Genomic DNA, 21,998 nt, shown 5'->3' with positions numbered 1-21,998 from the left:
CTCTCAAGTATAATATGACACTGTTGATCACTCTTTCCTTGAAACCCTCTTTTCCTTGGCTTCCATGGTGCAACTGTCCTGGTTTTCCTCTTACAACTCTGACCACACCTTGGGGGTTCTTTCTCTGCCATTCCTTGAATGTTGACGCTCCTAGAGTTCTATTGCAATCTTTGCATACACTTTCCCAGGGTGGTCTCACTTACTCTGTGGCTCCAAATAATGTTCTATGCTGGCAACTCACAAGTTTATTCCTTGACCTAGATCTTGTCTGAGCTTCATCCTCATTTATCCATTTGCCTGTTAGACACCTCCACTTGGATGACTCAAAAGTACCAAAAACTCCATAGCTCCCAAATGTATCATCTTTCTCCCTTTCCTACCTCTTCTCCAAATCCATTCCTCTCCTTTGTCCCCTTTGCTTATAGGGATTTGAAGTGAAACAGACTTGAGTTTGAATCTTGACGGGATCTTGAATCTACTTGGGACCTTGGGCTAGTTACTTAAACTCTCTGTGCCTCAGTTTCCTCACCTACAAAATTGAGATAAACACCTAACTCATAGAGTTTTCATAGGAATAAATGAGGAAAAATTCATTGAAGCACTCAGAGCAGTGCCTGGCACTTAGTAAGTGTTCAGTAAATGAAAGCTATTGTTTTTTGTTATTATTATTATCATGCAGTAAACTACCAAATCTTATTGATTCTACTCCGTCAATGTCTCTCCAGTCTATCCACTTCTCTCCATCCCACCTGCTACCAGCTTAGCTGAAACCCTCCAGTCCATGTGGCACACAGTATGTACACCTGTCTAAAGGAGCTCCCCCATACACACCCACCACCATTTACTACATCACCTTGTTTATTTTATCATGATAAAAATTACCTTGTTTGCTTATTTGCCTACTCGTTCACTGTTTCTATTTACTAAAATAAAACTTCCCGAGGGTCAGGGCCCCTTTGTCTTGTTCACCTCCATATGGCCAGCATCACACACATAAATTGGCTTCTGATCATCTCCCAGCTTCATCTCTTACTGCTGCTCCCATCTACTTCTATACTTCAACCACACAAACTCTTTTTAGCTTATGCATTCTCAAGGTATCTCTTGACTCTGGATCTTTGCACAGGCAGATACCTGGAATGCTCTTCCTTCTACCAAGACCACTCTCTCCCCCAACCCCTCCTTTACCAAATTCTACTTTCGTCTCACTCTGCAGGCCTCAATTTAATAGTCAATTCCTTAAAGGAGCCTTTGCTGACACTCAGCTCCCAGGCTGGTTTAGGTGGTCCTCCCTATGTTCTTGAAACACCCTACCTCCTCTATCATAGAACACATCCCCTGTATTGTAATTGTTTGTCTTTCATCCCACCAGGTTACGAGTTCCTGAGGACAGACCCTTTTAGCCTTATTCATCATTGTTTCTACAATGCCTAGTCTGTGGGATGCAGAGGCTTTTGAGAATCTGCTGAAAGCTATGGAGCTTTTTCACAGAAAAACATGAGTATATACTGTCTTGCACTCAATTTTCAGGAAGTCCATCCATGGATCTCCTAGAATCTCCATTATTTGCAAATTAAGAACCTCTGCCTGAGAGAATGCTTGAGCTTATATCATTAGGAATGTATTTACTTACCTGGGCAAATGCTTATCTCCTATTTACATTTAAGTATTTTAGGAATAAGTTATTCTGTTAAGTCAATCACTTAAACCTTAATATGTAAGAGTTTATGGACAGGAATGTGAAATAATTCTAAAAAGACTTGAACAGACTGACAATCCAAGACCAGGACAATGGATATCTCATGGGACATCAGTGTGCACAAATTACATCAAGAATGATGACCTCTGTACCCTGTTCTCATGTCTTTGCACTATGTCTTTGTACTATGTCCCTGATGTCTTTGCACTCTGTAAGCCCCCTGGGAGAGGAGAGGGGAATCTCAGAACTGACTTAAGAAAAGTAAAAGTCCCCTCTCCTCCAGCTCTAATTCCATTCTCCAGAGATAAACACTGCCAAAAGTTTTATATGAACAGTTTCAGACACTTCTATGCACAGACAAATATATGTATATGCTGCCCACCCCCCCCCTTTTTTTTTTTACACAAAGAGGATCATACTTTAGACACTATTCAGCACTTAGTATGTCTTGGAGACCTTGCCGTGTTAACACGTTAATAGCCACCTCACTCTGAAGTTGGCTGTATGATAACCTATCCTGTTTAAGCACACCGCGGGCTTCCGTTACTACCAAAAGTGCTTATCCCACCGTCTGCGGCAGCTACTCTCTCCTTCCAAGGAGCACACAGAGCAGGAAAGTGAGAGAGACTCATCAGCACTTTGCTCTTCCTCCCTCCCCTTCCTGTCCCTCTAGCCGCTGCTGTCCCTCCCTTTCCCTCCCTCATCCTTCTCCTCTAGCTTTCTCACCTTCCCCTCTCACTTTCCCTTTCACACACCACACCCCCTCCCTGAGATGCCCGGAGGAACTGGGCAGACGCACCCCACCTGGCGCCCGCCCCACCCGAGTCCACCGAGGTTACCAACTGGCTGCGCCAGGCCCTTGCCCCCGGCTCTCGGCTGCCGAGCCCAGCGCCCTACATCCAGGGCCAGGGCCAGCTTCTACCTGCGCTCGGACCCTCCCCGGAGCTGCCCGGGGCTGGAGGAACTGGCTGGCTGACGCGGGGCTTCACGGTTCTCAGCAGCAGGAAGCAGGAACCGGACTCCTCACCCGGCTAGTGGGAAAAGGGGAAGCTGGAGGAGGAGCCGCGACGGAAGCGGGGAGGGGACTGCCGGCGGGCGGAGACGCGCAGGTCCGGGCGGGGAGCCCAGGACTGGGAGCTGAGAGCGGGGAGAGATGCCCGGCTGCGATGCGAATGCGTTGGGGACACTGCAGTCTCTTCTGGGGCGAGAGTTTAGCCTCTCCCTACCCCCTTTTTTGTTTCCTTCCTGACGTTCTTTTCTCCCGCCCCTCAGGCTTGTCCCTCTACCAAATGCCCCCTCTTTTGTTAATTTCATCGCCTTTCTCCTGTTATATCTTCGAACCCCATTTCTTGGAAAAGATTTTGGCCATGTTTGCTGCCTATATATGGACACCTTTATTCCTGGTTCAAAGATAGACTTCTAATTCATCTGAAAGTTACTTGGTGAAAATAGAAATAAAAGGAGACCGAAAGTCTACAGCAATGGCTGTAACTAGGTGCAGATATGGATTGAATAATTAAGGGGGAGTGAACTGAGAGCATGCCAGTGTCCATCTGGGAGAGATCTGTGATTACAAAGAATTTATTTGGAGTCATCCTGAGTGGCTAATGCTGAACCCTTTCAGAGAAGGTTCAAGAAAGTGACAAGTGACCTGTAGGATGGTAATGCTGGTGGTATTTCATAAAGAGCAGGATCACATAGTAGCAGGAGAAATATGCCTCCCTTGTGTAAGACAGATTATCTGTCTTCCGGAAAATATCCCTTTCCTTAGGAAGGCTCCCTTCATTCTGGGGTAACAACTGAGCTTCAGCTCAGAATTGGGTGCCTCCTATCTTCTCAATTTATTAAGCCAGATCCCACCTTCCTTCCTTAGATGCCCCCCTTACCATCTACCCCATCAGTCCCAACGCTCTCCCTCACCCCTTTTTTCTTTTTTGTTTGTTTTATTTTTTTTTGTTGTTATTTTATTGAGGTCACATTGGTTTATAACATTGTATAAATTCCAGTTGTACATTATTATATTTCAGCTTCTGTACAGTCTGCATCGTGTTCACCACCAAAAGTCTAGTTTCCATCTGTCACCATACATATGTGCCCCTTTACCCCTTTTACACTCCTCCCATCCCTTCCCCTTCTGGTACCACCAATCTGTTCTCCTTATCTACATATTTGTCTTCCACATATGAGCCAACACTCTCTTTTTACAACAAATGTTTTTATGTCCCCTTTACAATCCTGAACTACAATTTATAAATAATGTATTTTACCTGTACACGCAATTTAAAAATTTATAAAATGTCTAAAGAGATATAAATGAATAGTAGAAGGAAGGTGATTTATTATAAAGTACTGTGTGTTTATATATGTAAATATTTGGGCATGACATTCAAGAAGACACAATGTGGTACTCACAGGCATGCATATCTGTATACAATCACCTTGAATGTAAGAGTTACCAATGCAGCATGATACAGGGATGTTATCATGGTAATTCAAATACTATGAACTGAGTTGCTGGTGTGGCATGATTTTCCAAAATGATGAATAACTTTTGGCAAATCTTTGAACAAAGCAATACATGATCATTCTATGATATTCTTGGTAGTGGCATTCCTGGAAAGTTCAGTGTTTATTAAACTATGCATAAAATGCCTTGTGTTTAAGATAAAGGTAGATCCTAATTACAATGGGTTTTCAATTACATGAGTGACTGGCAAGTCACTCAAAGTTGTCAGAGATTCCAGAATGTTCCTCATTGTGTGGGAGTGGCCTGCACAGTTAATGAATGTCTAGCAATCTTAGGCACTGCCCATTAAATGTCTATGGATAACCCTGACCATTGTGAGAGAAAAACCCTCTATAAATTTCTGAACCACCTCCTAGGGTGTGTATAGGGGAAGGGGAGGAGTTTGGGGAGGGAACGCAAGCCCTAGGAACTGAAAGAAGAGGCTGTGTAAGGAGACTAGAGTGGGGCATACTGAGGAGAAGGAATTAAGAAGAGAGGAGAGTCCACAGAGGACTTTCCTTCAAAGGCCTAAATCTATAAAGCTTCTTCCCCTTGGAATATACCTTAGATAAATGTCCCAACCTCAGGGCCTCCTACTCTATAGCTCTCTATGGGAACTCCCTGTCCCACCAGTGAAAGAATAGCACGTGCAAGCACTCCATGCTAGTCCAATAAACATTGAAGCATCTGACCTGAGGAGACTGATGATACAGGCTGGTGACCACTGCTTCCTGATTGACTAGGAGGATCTAGAGTTTACTTTCTGGTTGGCTGCAGCAGCAAAGAAATTCAAGGACAGCAAGGCCTGCACATTGGAACTGCTCTAGACCTTTAAAAAATTCCAAAACCCAGGCCATACCCCAGATCAATTAAATCACAATCTCCAGAGTAGGACCCAGACTCCAGTAGTTTTTGAAGCTCCCCAGATGATACTAACGTTCAGATAAGTTTGGGAACCTCTGCCCTAGGTTTTTGCTAACCAAAGCGTGGGCTGTGGACCAGCAACATCAGCATTGCCTTGTTAGAAATGCAGTCTCAGGCCCCACTCCAGACCTACTGAATTAGAATTTGTAATTTAACAAGATTCCCAGATTATTCCCACTTACATTAAACTTTGAGAAGCACTGATCTAGGCAAGTGGGATGGGTCCTGGGGTCTGCATTGTCAAACACTGGGGACCAGCCCAGCAATCTGTTTGAACAATCTCTCCAGGCGATTTTGATATATGCCAAAGTTTAAGAATCCCTGATTAAAACTAGGATTGTTGCTCACCCCATCTCTAAAATTTCTGATTCAGTAGATCTGGGATAGGACCCAAGAATTTGCATTTCTAGCAAATTCTCAGGTTATGGTGTGTCTGATCTCTGATCTAGGGACCACATTTTGAAAATCACTGGTCTAGAATGATAACCAAGTCAGAGACAGTAACTACCTACCCCACTGCCATTTAATAGGGAATGCCCCTGCCACGCATGAATTATGTACATAACTGGGCCCAATTCCCAGAGATTGTGTTCTAGTCAGAGAGCGACTGACTGATCCCCAGAGGATATTTCAGTTGGATTTTGAGGGAGCCAGATAAACTCTCTCTGCCCTGCAACAGAGAAAATCTCTCACCTGGCAAGATGTTTACAAAGACCAAATTCAGCTTTTCTTTCCAGTGGACAGTGCTAAATGCACATTGCCAATATTTGTTCCTTTGAGTCCTGCTTTTCTAAACTAGCCACTCTCTTGAGTTGAAGCACTCTTTCTTCAGATTACTGTCCTGATTAAATCAGGCAGTTTTGCCAATCAAATAACTATACCAGAGCCAAGGAGGCATTCTGTTCCCCACTGGGTTAACTCTCATGGGGCTATCTTATTTTCCTTATTTGCAGGTTCTTAGAGGATGGATCACTTTCTCCTCCATATATGGCCTACACCCCTAACTATTGATCAGCGGCATTGAACTGCAGTGTCCAACTGATGAGTGTAGTGTCCAGACTGATTTCTCTGTGGGGTGAGAAATCAGCCCTTAGAAGCCCCTTTATCAAGGGCCCTACCATCTATTAAAATTGCTCACCTCTTTTAGTCAATTTTTTGGCACACTTTTTGTCCTCCCCAACTTTGATTCAACAAATATCTGTAAAGCACGTATCAAGTTCAAAAGGCAGTGTGTAAAATATATATAGCATACCTTCTTCTCAAGCCTTCATGGTCTCATGAAGGAGACAGACACATGCAGGAGTCACAAAAATACAAGGCATATTATGAGAGGTGCTGTAATCCATTAAGGAATGACGTACAGGGTTATGAAGGGAAGGGACCTTGAGCAGCTTCCTGGAGGGAATAGACTTTGTACTGGGAAGGGCAGGCCTCTGATAAGAAGCTGAGAGGGTGTGAGCCCCTGGGGAACATAAAGGCTGTTGATTTCACTGGACTTTTTTCTCCTTTGTGAATAATTACCTTTAGATTCACAGCTTGTTTTTCTGCTCAGTCTAACCACTGCCAACTTCAAAGCATCGCACAAGTTGCAATATATGGACAAGCACTTACTTAGTAGATCCTGGCATCCCAGAGGAACTCTTCTGGGCCACCTGATAGCCACAGGAGCCAATCAGCAGGTTACAAGCACTTCAGGACGTTCTTTCTTCTGACCCCTCTGACTCAAAACAACGCTACATTTGGTTCCCTGTACTAACATCCCTTTTCCCCTTCCTTCAAGGGACATTTCCCACTGTGAACCTTCCTTCCCTGACAAGTCTCCCTTACCAGGTATAGTAGATTAAAGTAGGCCACAAATTCTTTGCTTCTCCTCCCATTGAGAAGCGGACTCTGATTTCTCCTTGAATCTGGGCTGATTTAGTGACTTGCTTGACCAGTGTATGTGGCAGAAGTGATATTTTGGGACTTCTAAGCCTAGGCCAAAGGAACCTTGTACCTTCTACCCAGGACTCTTGGAATACTCCCTCTGAGGACCCTGAGCTGCTAAGGAAGTCTAACTACCCTTAGACTGTCACATGGAAAAAGCCACATATAAGTGCTTCAGTTAGCAGTTTCAGTTTAGTTTAGGTTTCTAGCCATCCCCACCAGGGTACCAGACGTGAGCAAAGCTGTCTCGGACCCTCCAAACCAGCCCATCTACCAGCTGCATACAAACAAGTAACTTCCATCGGTAAACATGGAACCGAAGAATCATCTAGCTGAACGTTGCCTAAATTTAAGTGAAACCAGTGACATGTAAAATCATGAGAATTATAGTAAAATGGTTGTTGTTTTAAGTCACTAGGTTTAGGGGAAGTCTTTTATGCAGCGTTAGATAACTGGAACACTAGATCTGCAACCTCTAAGGCTAGTTTACGTCAGATTCCATTGTGGTCATCCTACTCTCCTTAAACCTTTTCAAGCACCTAATTCCTAACACATTGGTACCGTGCAATAGTTCCATGTATGCAATTGCTCACCTTGGGAGGTGAATTAGCTGAGGTAGATGCCAACCTAGGGCCAAACATATGTATGTGGACAAGGACATTGATATCCGTGGAATTGGTTACACTCCTTCATCATTCATTCAACAAATGTTTGTTAATTGGTATCATCAAGTTGATCAACATCCAGACCAACCCTTGGGATGTTTGCAGTAAGGTCACATTTCCCTAATAGCTGTCCAGCTCCAGGGTTAGGGTCAACAAGTACAAGGAAACACTGTGGTGATCTACAAGGTTCAGCACCCCCCTCACCCTTGTGCCCCAGCATTTGGTCTTTGTAATCAGGGAAATGGCCCTGTTTCTCAGCCTACAGAGGTACTGGGAAGAAGTCTTGACACAAGACAATGAACAGATTCAACATATTGTTCCCATGCACTCTTCTGTCTTTTGCATTAAAATGTAATATCAACTTCCATGCCCTTTTGGGACATTTGTTAAAGAGTATTAGCACTAAATAAGCCCTGCTGTCTAAAATTCAGTCAACAGGTAACTTCAGCACTTGCTCCTTTCATATTAGCAAATATATGTTTGAACACACTAAGTGGGCAGAAGCCATTTTTGGTGGCAACATTCCAGATTTGTAGCCACTATAAAAACTTACTCAAATTAACTACAGAAGTTACAATGGCCAGGCACTTCAGCCAACCTCATTATCAGAGCACTAGCCTCTGAGCTCCTTTTCTTAGGCACACTCTGGAGGCTGCTATAAGACCTGCTGAACTTGTGTAGCCATTTAGGTGATGAGGGGCTGGCTTTGTTACTTTAGCTTTTGGCAAATTCATAAAGAGAAAAAGTGAAACCACCTGGTCTATAGGGTAGGCCATACTACAAGCGGAGAACCCTTAGCACTGCCTCTTGTGAGAGCCTTGGAAGGGGAGTTCCTTGCTGTGGACTATTGATGATCCTAGAGGCTCTAAATGGAGCCTGAATAATCCTGCCTACAGCTTGCTAGCCACGTTTTAGCAGTTGGAGACAAATAGCTATTGTCGCTTTCCTAACTGCTCATTCATTTCTCTGTGGATAGTTAGTGCAAAGGGTTCAAATGATTTCCGCAGGTTGAAACAGCTGCTCAGAGACTGAGCTAGGACTAGGACACAAGTCTCTTGATTCCCAGTCCAGTGCTCGGCCACAATAGTACCTGCTCCCATTGACATTTTGTTAACATTATTGCCTACAGAAGGCCGCTGTTAAAATGAACTATTTCCCTTTTCATGAGCACGTTAGAAGAGTGTGTCAGCAGCCCACAAATCTTGGAAGATGGGGCCTGCCTGAGAAGTACAGACTCACATCAAAAAAGTAATCATATTGAAACATGATCAGGACAGCTGATCTCACGTAGGATTTGAGCACTGCTTCTGAGTGGACAGGGTATTTCGAAGGAAACTTTGGATGTCAAAATAGTGAAGGGACTTGGGGGAACATTTTAATGGCTTGTAGGAATAATGAAACAAAATACAGGAATTAGGATAGTCCCAGGAAGACTGGAATACTTGGCTATAATGTTAGAGTAATCTAAGATGGCGGTGGAGATGGTATAATATAGAATAGTAATTAAATATGCATTCTGGAGTCCAACAGATCTGTGTTTAAATTTTGCTCTGTAATTGATGAGCTGTGTGACCTAGGCTGCAGAATAAGGGAAATAGTCTCATAAATCCTGAATGGAGCAAGTGATGTCCTTGAGTCTGCAGTAAGAATAGATGATGCTGATATGGTAAAGGGGCCAGTCAAGGTCCTCCGTTTGAAAAGTTTCACCTGGTGTATTATACTCAAAACAATCCCTGGCTCCACACATCCTACTAAATGAAACAGATTATTGGATGGAAGAATCCCTTTCTCTGGCTGAGCTTCTTTGAAATTCACAGCGAGGACGTGTTATAGTATTTGGATGTTCGACTCCTCAGAACCATGTCTCTAAGCCTCCAATGCCATTTATCCCCCTTAATTGCTCCCACTTGTAGAGTCCAAGTCTGAGTTTCAAGAATAAAGCCTGCCACTCTATAGAGGTGGATCTATATAGGAGAGGTGGCACAATACAGAAAGCAGGCTCAGAAGTCCTTCTACCTGAGTTTAAATATATGCTCAACATTTACAAACAGTGTGACCTTGGGTGAGTAAATTCACTCCTCTGAGCTTCAGTTTTCTTATCTAAAATGAGGATAATACTAGCACTCACTTTTTATGGGTCATACCTCATTTAAATGAGATAACGTACATAAAGCACTTAGCATACTGCCTGGCGCATAGCAAGCACTTAAAGAACGTTAGCTATAATCTAAAAGAAGCAGTGCTCCCTCTGTTATGAGAGAGTTCACTTTCATCAGTGACAGTGTGCTTGAAATGCATGCACTGGGGTTCACATTGCTCATCTGGTGATGAGTCAAGATGGTGTACGTTTAGAAGAACTTTAGGCCCCTAAATGCCTTGGCGGCAGCTGGAGTCCAAATAAACCCACATCCCTATCTCAGGAGCAATGCCAGGCTGGAGTAGCTGGGGATAAACCCTGTATCCTCTATATGGCATTCATGGTCTCAGGGGCCTGTCACTACAGCACACTGCCCACCTTGTTTGGCATCACCTAGCTCACTGATCTAAAAGGATGGGGCTTGGGAAATTGATTTCCAGACTACTGGGGCACACTTTTCCAAATGTGCCTAGAGGTCCTTAGAACTATCCCAAACTCTGGGGCTCACAACTGCAATAACATTATTATTATTTTTTTTAAGGAAGATTAGCCCTGAGCTACCATCTGCTGCCAATCCTCCTATTTTTGCTGAGGAAGACTGGCCCTGAGCTAACATCCGTGCCCATCTTCCTCTACTTTATATGTGGGATGCCTGCCACAGCATGGCTTGCCAAGTGGTGCCATGTCTGCACCCGGGATCCGAACTGGCAAACCCTGGGTCACTGAAGTGGAACATGCGAACTTAACCGCTGCATCACCGGGCCGGCCCCTACAATAACATTCTTGGTCTGATGACAGATGAGTCACTTGGAGACTGCCCTCTTGAAAAACCTTCTTCTCCATTATCCAGATGGTGGCACTTGCCTTGGCTTCCTACACTGTATAAAGAAGGGTTTGAATTACATGATCTCCAAAATCTCTGAATCTGAAAGTCCACGATTCTATTAAACAATCTTTCTGTACAGTTTTTCACTCCTTTGGTTGGACATTGTTGGTTTTACAGCCCAGACTGTCTGTCTGGGTAAATAATGGTGATTGGTTTTGCACCTAGTAGGATTTTCATGTGATTTTTACCCTCCTGTTTTTTTTTGTTTTCATTTAAAATGTTTCTGCTATCAATCTCTCAGGTGTCTGGGACATAATCTATATAGTGTATTTGACAGAGAAAATACTGGGAGAAGAGACCAATTAGGTTTCTATTTCAATAGGTCAGAATTACATGATGAGTCAAGAGAAGAAAAAAGATTAGGGGAGAAAAGCGTGAGGTGATTACTAGGGAAAATGATGGTGTCAGCAAAGCATGATGAGTCTGAACTAATGATAGTGGTACATCCAAGTGGACGTGAAAGCTGATGAAAAAAGTCAAACTAGAACCTAGGTGAGTTATTAAGGCTTGAGATAGAGGAGAGGTGAGGAGGAGCATAGAGCAAGATAGAAGAACATGGACAAGCCAGAATTAGGGATAGGAGATAAAGGACCCACATAGGCAATGCGCTTACTGATACTAAAAATTAACCTGTGTGACCAGTCCTCTCCAGTTCCTGAGTCAATCTTGAAAAGATGGGAGCCATAGTAGAAATTCCACCCACACCCACAAAGGAGGTTGAAGGAAGAGTTTGAGGGAAGCTAGGAGGTAAGTGTCTAAAACACCTTGGCTCATTATCTGATTGACCAAAGACAAGAATCCTGGGCCTCTAACACTCACCAAACAGTGGCCTAATTCCTGGATTGCCATGATTGCCTACTCTGTTGGAATGGTTTCTGCCCCAATTCCTGATTCTCACTCCATTCTCCTTCTGGGGTCAAAATACTACCCTGAATCTCAGTCCACTTGGCTAGCGTCCCAACTTGTTTCTTGGCCTATATCAGGCTCCTCCGACTGAAGAATAGACCACTGATTAGTGTTCTGCTTCAAATCAGAGACCTCCTCCTCTCTTCTCACTCCATCTTCAATTTAAAAACTAAATAACAAAAGCTAGAGACTTCTGCAACTAACTACCCCCATCTGCATACTTTTCAACCCTGGGCTGTCAGCTCCACCTGGGTTGGAACCACACCTTCTTGGACACTACGATTAGGTTTTCTGCCACCTCTTTGCATTGGAGAAAGAAGAGAGGGCCCAAGAGAGTGTGCTACCTCTGGAGCCAGGGGAGGAGAAATTTTTAGGGAAAGAGCCAGTTTTCAAGCCAGTCAATTCCTGCAGAAAGATGAAGGAGAATGAAGATGGCCTTAGATCATTTGATTTGATGAGAAGTAGGTCCTGGTGACAATGAGGGAGGGTGATTTCAGTAGTGCAGTGGAGACAGGAGCCAAATTACAGGGGAGTTTGAATGATTTTTATTTTTATTTTTATTTTTTTAAAGATTTTATTTTTTCCTTTTTCTCCCCAAAGCCACCCCCGGTACATAGTTGTATATTCTTCGTTGTGGGTCCTTCTAGTTGTGGTATGTGGGACGCCACCTCAGCGTGGTTTGATGAGCAGTGTCATGTCCGCGCCCAGGATTCGAACCAACGAAACACTGGGCCGCCTGCAGCGGAGCGCGCGAACTTAACCACTCGGCCACGGGGCCGGCCCCTGAATGATTTTTATAATAGAGAAAGTCAGACAAGAATGATTCAATCATGGTGAAACCTTTATTTAAGCCTGTCATTGTGTACAAATCACAGTGGACATGTTCATAGGAGTTCACCCTAAAGACTCAATCATCGTAGTTTCTCAATGCCTCCAATTTCCTTCTTCCCTGTCTTCTTCAATCTTTCTTCTCTTTTCTCTTATATATCCTACTTACCCCTCCTCATTTTCAACTATGTTCTTAAAGATACAGAAAAAAAACTTAATACAATATTGAAATCTCAAACAAATACACAAAAACATGTCAAGCACCTCCAGGGCCAAGATGAAGAAAGGTGCAAGGGAGGCTCCTTCATCTCATCTTTAGGAGCATAAGAATCTTAATAAATGATGGTAATAGCAAATTGACCCATACAAAGAACTGGCCTGGGGCTGGCCCCGTGGTTAAGTTCTTGCGCTCTGCTTTGGCGGCCCAGGGTTTTACTGGTTTGAATCCTGGGTGCGGACCTAGCACCGCTCATCAGGCCGTGTTGAGGTGGCGTCCCACGTACCACAACTAGAAGGACCCACAACTAAGAAAAATATATATATATACAACTATGTACTGGGGGGCTTTGGGGAGAAGAAGGAAAAGTGAAAAAATCCTTAAAAAACGAAAATAAAGAACTGGCCCTTCTTTGCCCTGAGCTGCTCAGGGGTCAGAAATGAAACTACCAGATAGGAAAGATTTAGGGGACTTGTGGAGGGAGGGAACAAACAATTGTTAAGTGAAAGCCATTGTCTTCAGAAAGGCCCCAGAGAAGACAGTAGGCTGACAACAGGAGCAGAATTCGCTGAAGAACCTCTGGAATACTGACTTCCTCCTTGCTATGGAGATACAGGGCACTACATGCCCCACTTGCTTCTTTTCTCTGACTGGAATGCCTTCCTTCTGCTCTAACAAGTGAGTTTCCAGGCAGCCTTCAAAATCCAGTTCAAATGGCCCTAATTGATGATGCCTTCCCTAACAGAAGCTTTCCCTAGGCAGAGTTCACTCCTCGATCCTCTGGGCTCTCATACCTCTAAGTCTGATGTATGACGGGTGTGAGGTAAGTGTCCATACCTCTAAGCCCACGGTAAGACTTGTATTTGTTTACAAGTCTGTCTGCTGATCAGGAGCTCTCTGACCTTTGTACCCCTAGTGCCTCATATAGTCCCTGAATAGTAGGTAACTAAAACTGTTAGGGGAAAAAGGAGAAGAGAAAAGAAAGAAGAAAAAAAAAAAAAAAGGAAGAGCAGGATGGAGAAAGGAAGAGCAGGATGGAGGAGGCATCTGATTCAACCTTCCCTGGCCAAGAAAAAGGGAAATGGATTCACCATACTCTGGAAGAAAGGGAGAAAACAGATTTTCTGGGTCTTCTCTGCCTCTCACTCTTCTCTCCACCGCTTCTTCCCGCAACTTAGGACTTCCCACCACAACTGTCCTGTTTTCACTCCTGATCCCTCAATTCACCCCAAAGAGAAGGAAAGAAGCCAGTCAGGCTTCTGACTTCTTCCACTCTGTTCCCACAAACCTCGTATCATCCCTTTCCTACCATGGGCGCCTTCGTCCTTTGCCTCTGCCCTCCTCATCTTCCCCATGTGCAGTGCTTCCACCTCGTCAGCCTGGCATCTCAGGTCCCTATGCTGTGCCATGTCCAGATGGGAACTTCTGCCTCAGATTGAAAACCAAGAGGCTCTTAGGGACAGCCTGCAGTGTCTGGGCTGAGGAAGTGCTAGACTGGGCCCACGAGTCACGTGAGAAAGAATACTGTCCAGAGGGTTTAGGTGTCCCAGGGATTGGAGAACAGCAAGAAGTGAGTCCTGGAAAAGTGAAGGGCTCAGCAAGTGCAGTCCTTCCCCCTACGTTCCTCAAACTCTTTTGTGGATGGCGTTTCCACCTTTTCCTCCTTGATCCATGGGTCAGAATCATTTTTCTGACTGTCTTCTCATGGCCCCTACACCTTGGTTACTGGAGCTTCTTGACTGTCTTTCCAGCTGGATGCACTTTCCCCACCAAGAGTCATGTCAGGGCCCGTAAATCTCATGGAGTTGCTCCTGGGGCTCCTCTCTTTACCTAAGTATTCAGCTGCATCCTCTCCCCCAGTGCCCTTTCCCCGGGAATTCTGGAGCCACCTTTTTCTCAGTGAAGATCATATATACAAAAGCAGTTTACGAGTTGGAAAGCACTGTGCTAGAATAAAATACTATCATGAATAAAGCCTTCTCTTTTTCTCCCCATAATCTCTGTCCTTCTCTCATGATGTTTCTCAACATTTCCTCCCCCCATCCTCTGCCACTCCCCACTCACCCAGCAGGTTTTTTTTCGTGGCCCGTCGGAACCAAGGCTATGTGCTGCACAGTGGGCAGTGTCAGGATGCAGGCAGGCATCTCAGCCCGAGGCCTTGGCAGAGTTCCCAGGCAGAGCCATCGGCCCAGGCCAGGACAATAAGCATGGATAAGGTGGGAGGGGGCATAAGTACGGTGGCTGTAGCCCCCCAGCACCAGTAGCTCCCCCTGCAGCACAGCACCTGCAGCCCCCACATGGGGGGAGGGTAGGGGTGCCAGGTGAGTCCAGCTATCAGTCCTTAGTTCATAGGCCTCGAAGCTCAGCAGGTCCCCAGTCTCACCTAGCCCACCTGCTACATACAGCCGCCCACCCAGAGCAGCCATGACATGGCCAGCCCGAGGTACCCCCATGGGGCTCAGAAGTGTCCCCGGCTTCTCAAGTTTGGGGTCATAGTGCAGCAATGAGCCCAGGTATTGGCCAGTCCCGCTGCAGCCACCGCTCACGTACAATCGGCCCTCCAAAACTGCAGCTGCATGGGCAAAGCATGGTGCAGGAAGCACAGGTGCCGGCCTAAGGAGAACAGGAACATGATCAGGCAACAATCATCTTCAACTCTCCTTCTCTTCCAAAACCCCTACTCTCTCCCTGAAGCTTAGAAACACCCCTCCCCTGCTCACCTCCAGACATTGAGCTTAGGGTTATAGGTCTCCACAGAGTTCAGGGCAACACCATTGTCTCGTCCACCGAGGGCATAAAGTAGTCCATCCAGCACGACCAGGGGAAACAAGCTCCGAGCCTGGCACAAAGGTGCCTTCTCCTCCCAGTCCCCTTGACTGGGGTCCCACCTGGATACAGCAGGGCAAGAGATAGGAAGAGTGACCCTTTGAGTCTGTGGTTGCCTGGGCCAGCAATTTCCCTCAGCTGCCCACCTTGGGGCCTGTCACTCTCAGGGGCCCATACCTGAGAGTTGTAGCCAGGGTGTTGGCGTGGCTGTAGAAATCCTGTCCCCCACACACGTAGAGTTCACTTCCTGCCAGGCTTGCAGCCCCATGCCGGAAGCGCCCTGGGGCAGGCAGGGCAGGCAGCCGCCCCCACTCCACAGTTCGAACCAGTCCCACGCCGCAGCAGAAGGCCCGGGCCCACCACACTCCTCGGGATGGCTGTCTCATGGCCATGTCTGATCTGAGTCCATCCCCACCGATCACTACCAGTGCCTGGTCAGGCTCCCTCCGCCTCTCTTGACCTGGAACTTCAGCCTCCACCATCAGCTGATGCAGCAAGTCTGGGGGCAGGGATGGAGGCAGCCCGGCTGCCCTGACCCTCCGCAGCTCCCTGGTGGACATACGGCCAAAGCGGACACATCGAAGCAGGGCCTTGGCTTCTGACTCCTGGGTCTCAGGGTTGGCAGCTAGCCAACACCGTGCAGCCACAAAAGCCTCAAACTCCTCCTGCACGTGTAGCTCGTCGCTGTCCAGCAGCTCAGCCAGGAAGGCAGCCGGTAAAGAAGGGAAAGTGGGGCACAAAGCCACAGCGGGCATGTGGGTGAGGAGGTAGTGATGGGCTTTCCTCCACAGCCTTTCAAACCCAGGGGCTTCTGCCATGGGGAACAGAGCCAGGCAACGGGCTGGGCTGAGGCCCCGTGCCAAGGCTTTCTGGCACAGGGCCAAGCAGGAAGAGCTCTGGTACTGCAGAGCAGCCTGGGCAGCTCTCAGCAGTCCTGGCCACCTTGCCCGCACAACCCCAGAGTAGGCAAAAGAGACAAGCAGTCGCAGGTCTTGGGCAGAGATGGTGTGCAGAGACACCTCTGTGCCCTGAGATTCCCTCATCCCGCTCAGGAGCATGGCGCCAAAGAACTCGCTGCCACAGGCCAGGGCTGCTCGGTGCACTGCAAGAGGAAGAAGCAGAGGGGAATTCAGAGTGTTGCAAACTGCTAGGCACTAGCCCAACTTCACAACCCCAATTTTGGTCCAACCACCTAAGGCCACAGGCCAAACTGTGGTGTGCATCAGGATACCATGGGGTGCTTGTTCAAATGCAGGTTTCAGGGACCCATGCCCATGATTCTAATTCAGTAGGTCTGGATGGAGACCCTGGGAATTTGTATTTTAACATTTTCAAGTACCCTGTATGATTCTCATGTTAGTTGCCTGAAGACACTTTGATAAACATTGCTTTAGTCTTTTTCATCCAGGTCAATTGGAAAAAGAGTCTTGATGGATCAAGGTGAAAAGATGTTATAGACAGCATTTGCTAAAAGGGGTACAAAATAAACTGCAAAGACTAATGTGCAACTTATATAGGTCTCTCCATATTGTACACAGAATATAGTTCTTTCCTTTACAATGTAAGAGACACTGACATCAGCCATTCTTAGATTTTACTCAGAAAGTGGTAGCATACTTGGGAATGGCTGTGGCCTGACCTCAACTAATTGCCATCTCCTCTTGCCCAAGATTTAATGCTTAAGATTTCCCATGTATTCTAGCTTTTCTCTGCAGACTCTTCTCTTCATCTCAGTATAGTTCATGGAATCATGACACTTTTAGTCGGAAACCTTCAACATTATCTAGTTCAATTGCTTCTTTTAAGATAAAGAAACTGAATCCTAGAGAAAGGAAGTAATCTAGTTTCTCTTCCCATGCAGAGGCTATCCGGGCAGATCTTCATCATCCACTGTCGCTGATGTCAGGCTGCAATGAGCACACTTGTTTATCAGTACCCTGCTCATATGCTTGGTGCTCATGACATGGAAACTGTCCTATTAACAAACGCTGTTAAACAATTAGACCTCATGTGCTTCCTAATGTAACTCGGTTTGAGGTACTTGGCATCAAGTACAGAGAATTCTCACCAAAATACTTAACCTAAATCTTATCAAAGCTTTAGATCTAAATTCAAGTTTATAGGAGATTGAGAGGCTAAAGAAACAAGTTAAACAAAACCATGAGGGAAAACGCATATAAATCTAGAAAACGGAGCATTCTATAGGATAACTAACCTTGTTTCTTCAATAAGTCATAAAAACAGGGAGAGAGAACAATACAAGGGTAGTGGAGGGGCTGGCCACATGGCCGAGTGGTTAAGTTCCTGCGCTCCACTTGGGTGGCCCAGGGTTTCGCTGGTTCGGATTCTGGGCACGGACATGGCACCGCTCATCAGACCATGCTGAGGCGGCATCCTACATAGCACAACCAGAGGCACTCACAACTAGAATATACAACTGTGTGCTGGGGGCTTTGGGGAGGAAGAAGAACACTGGCAACAGTTGTTAGCTGAGGTGCCAATCTTTAAAAAGAAAAAAAGAGTAGAGGAAACTTAAGGGATGTACACCTGAGTACAGCAGCGTCCTTGATTGGCTCCTGTGGTGAGCAAACCAACTCTGAGAGACATTTTTTGAACAAGTTCAATTTTGGAAAATGTCAATGTGGATCAGGAAATACTAAGGAATTATTGTTAACTTCGTTAGATGTGATAAAGGTATGGTAGTTATATGAGAAAATGTCCTCTTTTTTTTTTTTCAAAGATTTTATTTTTTTCCTTTTCTCCCCAAAGCCCCCCGGTACATAGTTGTATATTCTTCATTGTGGGTCCTTCTAGTTGTGGCATGTGGGACGCCACCTCAGCGTGGTTCGATGAGCAGGGCCATGTCCGCACCCAGGACCCGAACCACCGAAACAGTGGGCCACCTGCAGCGGAGCGCGCGAACTTAACCACTCGGCCACGGGGCTAGCCCCAAAAATGCCCTCTTTTAAAGAGACACACACTTTTAAAGAGATGAAACAAATATAGTAAAATGTTAATTGTCAAGTCTGGGTGATGGGTGTTTGGGTGTTCTTAATTTTTTCTGTAGTTTGTTACATGTTTGAAATGCTTTATAATAAAAAAGGGGGGGAAATGCTGCTAGAAGTCCTCTCGGGCAGGTCACACAGGGCCAAGCTCCCAGTGAGGCTTATGAACCTCAGGCTGCTTTGACCAGTTGTGGCACATTTGCCTCTCTCAAAGGGCAGGTGATGTCGAAGCGGCTTTCTGTTGTCTTTTTAAGCAGTAGATAGTTGCTTGGTGCTTCCCAAGTAGTAGACATCAGAGACAGCTTTCAAATATACATTGCCTGAGAAAATCTTCATTTCTCAAAGAAGGTAAGCCATCTCATCTTCCAGATCATCGATCAACCTATAGCTCAGAGCCAACAGCGAGCAGGCTCACAACCACTTGTATTTCCCATCTTACTCATCATTTTTCCCTAGAATTTTAAGTGACAGGTTCACACCATTAAGTTGGAACATTTCTTAGGGAAATGAAAGCAGTGATATAAGTATGTTTAAATTCCAAACCCCAGTGAGAATTTTATAACTATGAAATTTTAAATTCTCCCTCCATCTAGTGCTATCAGAAATGATAACAAACACTTTAGAGATCTGCTACGGGCTGAACGTTAGTGTCCCCCCCCCCCTGCCCAAATTCATACTTTGAAGCCCTAATCCCCAATGTGATGGTATTTGTAGGGGGGGCTTTAGGAGGTAATTAGGTGTGAGAGCGGAGCCCTCATGAATGGGATTAGTGCCCTTAAAAGAAGAGACATGAGAGAGATCATCTCTCTCTCCCCCATGTGAGGACAGACTTAAAAGATGGCCCTCTGCAAACCAGGAAGAGGACCCTAACAAGAACCTGACCACACTGGCACCCTGATTTTGGACTTCCAGCCTCCCAAACTGTGAGAAATAAATCTCCACTGTGACACCACCCAGTCTGTGGCATTTTTGTTACAGTAGCCCAAGGTGGCCAAGACAGGCTGCTTTTCCTTCTGAGAGTCCCAGATGCACTTTGGGTCCCAGCCATTCCTCTAATGAGCAGTCGCTATGTGACTTTGGACATGTCTTAAAGTCTGATTTCTTGACCAATAAAGTTTAAGAACTGAGCTAGATAATCTCTAAACTAATCTCTTTTAGTGTTAAACATTGTGTGTCTGCATTTCGACTTCATTTGCCAGGTCTTATGTGTCTTTGGTTTGGCTGCATAGGAGGCAATGCATGGCCTCGTGAAAGCAGACTGGGCTAGTGGATGTGGGTTTGTATCCTGGTTCTGACCAGCTAACATCCCTGAGTTTAATGTTCTTTATCTGCACCTAGGGATAATGGTACCTACCTCACTAGTTTTCAGTGAGAATTAAAAGATGTGGCATGTGTAAAAATTCCTGGTAGCTCGCGCCTCATTAAGTGTTGGTAAAATCTGAGTAATATTCAACTTATTAAACCCTCCTTAGCGTTCCTAGTGATGAGTTGAATTAACTTCAAAGTGCTATGGCCTGGTGGCCTTAAGATTCTGGCAAAACAGTAGCGGACCTTGCTCATTAGCGGTAGGACCCATGCCCGCCATGGTGTCAAGTGCACTTAGGTGAAAGAACAACTCTGAGGTTTTTCCACTGTGTTCCTCTGGCTTTTCCTGTGTCCTAAATAGAAGATGTCAAGAAGGGCCTTTGGTTAATCCCTGTTTGAGTCAATCACTTTCTGCTTGTTCTACTGGCATGGACTATATCCTTAACTCCAGCCAGCTGGATGGAAATCCCCCGTTACTGGGCGCAGGAAAAGCGATAGCGTGGAAGGTCAGCCTAATTCTGTCAGTGCGAGGAAAACAACTCAGCCGCGCATGCCCCACTCTCAATGAGTCAGGAGAGACACCAAAGGCTACCCTAGGGAAATTCTGACTGCAGTAGGGATCAAAACCACCATGATAGGGATCAAACCACCGGCTGCTAGCACACACCATTCCGGTAGCACATGCACCTAGAGTAATGTAATGCCCCGCAGGCCCTCACCCCGCAGCCGGCAGCCGCCTGCCTCCAGCTCCAGGTCACACCCGACGCCCTCTTGGTATAGGAGCTCGATGCTGCGCAGGTTCTCCCTCAGCTCCTCTGCCTGACTGGGCTGCTTTTCATCTTCCCGGGCGCTTCCAGCCCCCTCGTGTCTCCACTGGGCCGCAGCTTTCACCCGGGGCGCTCCCAGGACCTCGGCGGCGACCAGCACATCCCCCAGCGGGGCGGGGCCCAGCACCCCCTCATAGGCAAAGGTCAGCACGGCCTCCCAGGCCCCGGGGGCCACGTCGAGGCTGAAGGGGGATAGCGGATCTCCGCTGCCCAGCAGCCTGTCTTGGAAGAGGCTGCTAACTGCGGCCAAGATCACCCGATGCACCCCGTACACTCGCCCACCGACTGACACCTCTTCGTCCAGCAACAGCCTCTGCTCTCGCAGCCGCTGTGCCTCCGCGAAAAACTGACTCGGATGCTCCTCGCTGCGCAGCCCCTCGGGCTCCTCCGCGTCTTCTTCGTCCTCATCCTCTTCTTCCTCTAGCGACAAGGCTGGAGAGGGAAGGTTCCCCGCGGCCATGGGCCTGGGGCCAGGCTGTTCCAGAGGAAAGGGGGGCAAACCGGGATCCTCGTCCGGGGAAGGAGGCCAGGACGGGGTTCTCGCGGCGGGCAAAGGGGGGCCAAGGCCGTCTTTCTGGACCGGAAGAGAGACGCTCGCCGGGTCCGAGGGACGATGTGCCGAGCCTGAGACGCTCATGACCCGGGTTGCTGCAGGTGAGGAGAGGAAATAGAGGAGGGGGGTCACAGCTGGACCCACAGAGGCCAGAGGAACCCCTGCCTCCAGCCCAGGGACGTGTTGGTCCCTCTCCCTACTTCACCCCCTCCCCCTCCCCCCACCCCATTCTAAGGTCTAGCAGCTAGGCTATACAGTGCAACTACGGGGTTCACGAGGTGCAGTGAAGAGTGCAAGAAGCATGTGTAAAGATCCGGTACCCGGGGGCGTACCCCTCCCATCTTGCCCCCATCCTGATTGTCACCTTCGTTCCACTTGCCCTCTCACTGGAGCCTGCTCTGCTTTGGACCACGAGGCAGAGGGAACTCACTCCACAGCCGGGTCAGTAGCCTCACCCAGCTAATTATAGCTGGCGCTGGCGGGCTAGGGGCTGTGCTCCGGGTGCCCGAACTCTGACACCTAATCCCTTGGGCCCCGTCCGGAGACGACCTCCTCCCCCCTTCCACCTGTAGGTCATGGTGCTGAGCGAGGCAAATTCGCAGGCCAAGGAGGATGTGGGGATCGGATGGAGGGAGCCAGGCCAGAAAGGCTTCGTTCACCTGACCCGGCTAAAGGGAGCGGGTAAAGAGAGTCCACACTCTGCAGACCCTCAAGAACGTGGGGCGATAGGAGCGACGCCTGTGTTTTGGGTCAGTCCTGGGCTTTGACTGTCCATTTTTCTGTGCACG

At 46.9% G+C, this 21,998-nt stretch overlaps 2 protein-coding genes across 10 annotated transcripts in view; both read right to left on the bottom strand.

Moving 5' to 3' along the window:
* Window positions 1-2,729, bottom strand: part of TEP1 (telomerase associated protein 1) — a 41,545-nt gene extending 38,816 nt beyond the window's left edge. For 5 of the 8 annotated variants that reach the window (XR_006887562.1, XR_006887563.1, XM_046654158.1 and 2 more), the window contains exon 1: window positions 2,539-2,723. The gene's annotated coding sequence lies outside the window, so the exon portion shown is untranslated. Of the gene's footprint in view, window positions 1-2,498 lie in introns of all 8 variants that reach the window. The other 3 variants (XM_046654159.1, XM_046654161.1, XM_046654160.1) reach the window with 3 other exon arrangements.
* Window positions 2,730-13,030: 10,301 nt separating this feature from the next.
* On the bottom strand, window positions 13,031-21,897 carry KLHL33 (kelch like family member 33). Of its 2 annotated transcripts, none has more exons than XM_046655359.1 (5): window positions 21,783-21,897; window positions 20,550-21,311; window positions 15,698-16,622; window positions 15,415-15,582; window positions 13,031-15,307 (listed from the first exon to the last, which is right to left on the bottom strand). In XM_046655359.1, exons 2-5 carry the CDS (start codon window positions 21,292-21,294, stop codon window positions 14,755-14,757), a joined length of 2,391 nt encoding a protein of 796 aa, XP_046511315.1. In that variant the 5' UTR covers window positions 21,295-21,311; window positions 21,783-21,897; the 3' UTR covers window positions 13,031-14,754. The 2 variants fall into 2 exon arrangements, with proteins under 2 accessions (XP_046511315.1, XP_046511316.1); XM_046655360.1 differs by lacking the exon at window positions 21,783-21,897 and adding an exon at window positions 21,575-21,650 and having other exon boundaries at window positions 20,550-21,305.
* Between the last annotated feature and the right edge of the window lie 101 nt (window positions 21,898-21,998).

Source organism: Equus quagga, chromosome 2 (assembly GCF_021613505.1).
Source record: "Equus quagga isolate Etosha38 chromosome 2, UCLA_HA_Equagga_1.0, whole genome shotgun sequence".
Lineage (NCBI taxonomy): Eukaryota > Metazoa > Chordata > Mammalia > Perissodactyla > Equidae > Equus > Equus quagga.
This window is presented reverse-complemented; position numbering and strand designations above follow the sequence as displayed.